Source organism: Trichechus manatus, unplaced genomic scaffold, assembly GCF_000243295.1.
Source record: "Trichechus manatus latirostris isolate Lorelei unplaced genomic scaffold, TriManLat1.0 scaffold00049, whole genome shotgun sequence".
Taxonomy (NCBI): domain Eukaryota; kingdom Metazoa; phylum Chordata; class Mammalia; order Sirenia; family Trichechidae; genus Trichechus; species Trichechus manatus.
In genome coordinates, this window is record NW_004443985.1 from 1,821,964 (window position 1) to 1,825,083 (window position 3,120).

Sequence of the window (3,120 nt, forward strand, 5' to 3'; positions counted from 1 at the left end):
CCCGCCACCGCCTGGGAGACACTGAAGCGGAAGAACAGGTAGACTTCCATGCTGTTCACGAAGGCTGTTCCGAAGCCGAAGACGATCAGCCCCAGCAGCGACAGTAGGATGGTGGGGTAGCGGCCCAGCCTGCGGGCGACGACAGACCTCCCTGACTGCTCCCTGGCCCCAAGCCCTTCACGGGCCTCCAGGGTGCCTCTACGGGCACCTCCTCGAGCTTGAGGGTCTTCAACTCTGAATGCCCGCGGGGAGTGTGGGGCGTCCCGGGGGCTAGTAAAACTCTGCAGACTCACCTGTCACACAAGAACCCGAAGGTAACAGATCCTATCAGGAAGCCCGCCATGTACACGGTCATCACCAGTTCCCAGTCAAACTCCTTGCCACACACCAGGTCGAACTGCGGGTGAGACGCGGACATGGGCCGCCGGCCTCCACCTGGGCTCAGCTTTGTGGGTCCAGAAACTGAGCCTTCCCCCAGGGTGGGGCCTTTAAGGAGAAGGGGCCGGGAGGAGGTAACTGTGTGTGCAGCAGGCCCGCGCTGTTAACCTGCGCCTCTCACTCTGCACCTGGCTGACCCGGGGGCTAGGCCTGGACAGAGGGCCCAGAGGCACAGGCCATATGGAGGATGGCGTGGGGTTACTGAGCACAGGCCGAATCACTGAGGACTCTTTCCTACATACAAATGCTGGATCGCAGCCTGTAGATTCCAGTTGGACAGGTGTGTGTAGGGCCCAGACTGCAGTTCTGGCTGGGAGACCCCATGAGAGGTACCAGAGCAAAGCAGCTTCTCTCCCATTCCTTATCTTCTGTGAGGTCAGAGGGCAGAACCACCGCTAGAGAAGCAAGTCCCTGGGAAGATGGCAAACCCTGCCGTCCGCTGTCCACGCCTCCCCCCAGATCCCTCTAGCTTCCTGGATAAGGCAGGCAGGGCTGGGGCTGGGCAGCAGGAATTCTAGGTTTCTGTCCCGGCCCAGCCTCTGCAGGGAGACCTAGGACCAACTGCTTCCTTTTTCTGGGCCTCAGTTTCCCCACCTGTTCAGTGAGGGTGAGAGCACATGTCTGGGCCCTTGGGGTGGCTACAGACAACCCAGAACAAGGCACACCTCATCTGTCAGCAGTCGCTTCTTGGACTCAGGATAGATCCACCCGTCCCGGCACATCTCTGTGTGGTTGAGGCCAAACTGGATGATGGAATCTAGATTCCAGTCCACAGGTGAGTACATGAGACATGTCAGGAAGCTGCCGTTGGATTCTCGGGGAAGGGTCAGATTCAGCTGCTCAGCCTCTGACAAGTTGGGGTACATTGCTAGGATCCAGCTGGTGTTGCAATAGGCCTTCTGGGCTGTGAACACTAAGGAGTCAGCAAACGTGAAGAAGGCCGACAGGATGTTGGGGATGAAGGTGAGGGCCACCAGCCTCCGCTGGAATGTGCCGAACTCCCCCACTGCACCCAGGATGCTGGCAAGCTGGTCCTCCTCCTTGGATTTGATGGCCCTCAGTCTATGTAACAGCATCTCCAGAAACCAGGAATGAGCATTCAAGATCCTGGAAGAACGCTGGGATTCAAGTTGCTTTACCTTGAAGTCGTTTTTCCTCACCATCTGTTCAAAGAAAGGATGCAGCTCAGTCTCTACTGACACCACTCCCCAGACATCAGAGGTCAGCATGGGAGACACTGACCAGACACTGGCCTCTCTGGCTTAGAACAACATGGATTGCAATCTTGGTGTTCTCTGTACTTCCCTTCTCTGCTTCTGATGTCTCCTGGTTAGCATAATTTGCCCCTCATTGACTCACCCGCCTGATTCTTAGTGCATTTAAGCCTTTTTAATGTTTTAGAGCACGCTCTGCTTCTGCTGTCCTGAGTGACTGAGTTTTGGGGAACTCTCCCGCAAATGTCCTGCAACTGAAGCTTCGTTTACACACACATTGAGGCACAGGTAGGAGAGGTTGCCAGGGACACTTCCTTCAGAAAACGAACCAAAAAGATCTGTGGTCAGGAGTGGCCAGGAGCTGGGGCCAAGGTGGGGTGGCTGGAAGCCTCAGCCACAGAGCTGGGGAGCCAGGGCAGGTGCAGTGGGACCAGAATAGTAGGATGGCATACAATGGCACAGAGCCAAACTGGAAAGGCAGGTAAGAGAGAGGATTAAGGTAGCAATACTGACTGTAAGGACACTACCCTGGAGCAGCAGTAGGTGGGGAAACTGAGCCTAGCGCGCTCTCGTTTGAGCCAGAATCCTCAGCAGGGCTGAGGAGGTCATGGGCCGAGGCACCCCCTGGTTACCAGCGTACGCAAGCCTTCTCTGAAGGAAAATTTCTCCGAGTTAAGCCTGCAGAACTCTCAAAGGTTTGGGTCAAGCAAAGAGCTTGTCATGGGTTGAATTATGCCCACCAAAAATGTGTGTATCAATTTGGCTGGGACATGATTCCCAGTGTTTTGTGGTTGTCCTCTATTTTGTGATTGTAATTTTATGTTAAAGAAGATTAGGGTGGGATTATAACACCCTTACTAAGGTCACATACCTGATCCAGTGTAAAGGGAGTTTCTCTGGGGTGTGGCCTGCACCACCTTTTATCTTACAAGAGATAAAAGAAAGGGAAGCAAGCAGAGAGTTAGGGACCTCATACCACTAAGAAAGCAGTGCCGGGAGCAGAGCACATCCTTTGGACCTGGGGTCCCTGCGCGAAGAAGAAGCTCGTGTTCCAGGGCAAGATTAATGAGGACGAGGACCTTCCTCCAGAGCCGACAGAGAAAGCCTCCCCCTGGAGCTGACACCCTGAATTTGGACTTCTAGCCTACTAGATGGTGAGAGAATAAGTTTCTTTGTTAAAGCCATCCATTGTGGTATTTCTGTTATAGCAGCACGAGATGACTAAGACAGAGCTCAAAACCAAGATTACCAAACGCACAAGGCAAGCCGTCCAAGAGTCAGCGGAAACAAGAAATGACAGACTTGACTTGCAGATGTCGAGAACTGTCAGATACAGAATACAGAGCAGCTATCGTATGAGCTTTTTAAAGAAATGAAAGGTGCAATTACAAAGGTGAACTTACAACAAGAAGCTATTGGGGAGACACTGAACCTCTAAAAATGAGAACTATACTGTTGAAATAAAAAC

At 53.2% G+C, this 3,120-nt stretch overlaps 1 protein-coding gene across 1 annotated transcript in view; it reads right to left on the minus strand.

The window, feature by feature from the left end:
* Positions 1 to 1,764, minus strand: part of SLC22A14 (solute carrier family 22 member 14) — a 15,214-nt gene extending 13,450 nt beyond the window's left edge. Inside the window, exons 1-3 of the mRNA XM_023732201.1 lie at positions 1,104 to 1,764; positions 294 to 397; positions 9 to 129 (exon numbers count right to left, since the gene is read on the minus strand). Coding sequence (XP_023587969.1) covers positions 9 to 129; positions 294 to 397; positions 1,104 to 1,667 — 789 coding nt within the window. The 5' untranslated portion in view covers positions 1,668 to 1,764. The remainder of the gene's footprint in view (positions 1 to 8; positions 130 to 293; positions 398 to 1,103) is intronic.
* Between the last annotated feature and the right edge of the window lie 1,356 nt (positions 1,765 to 3,120).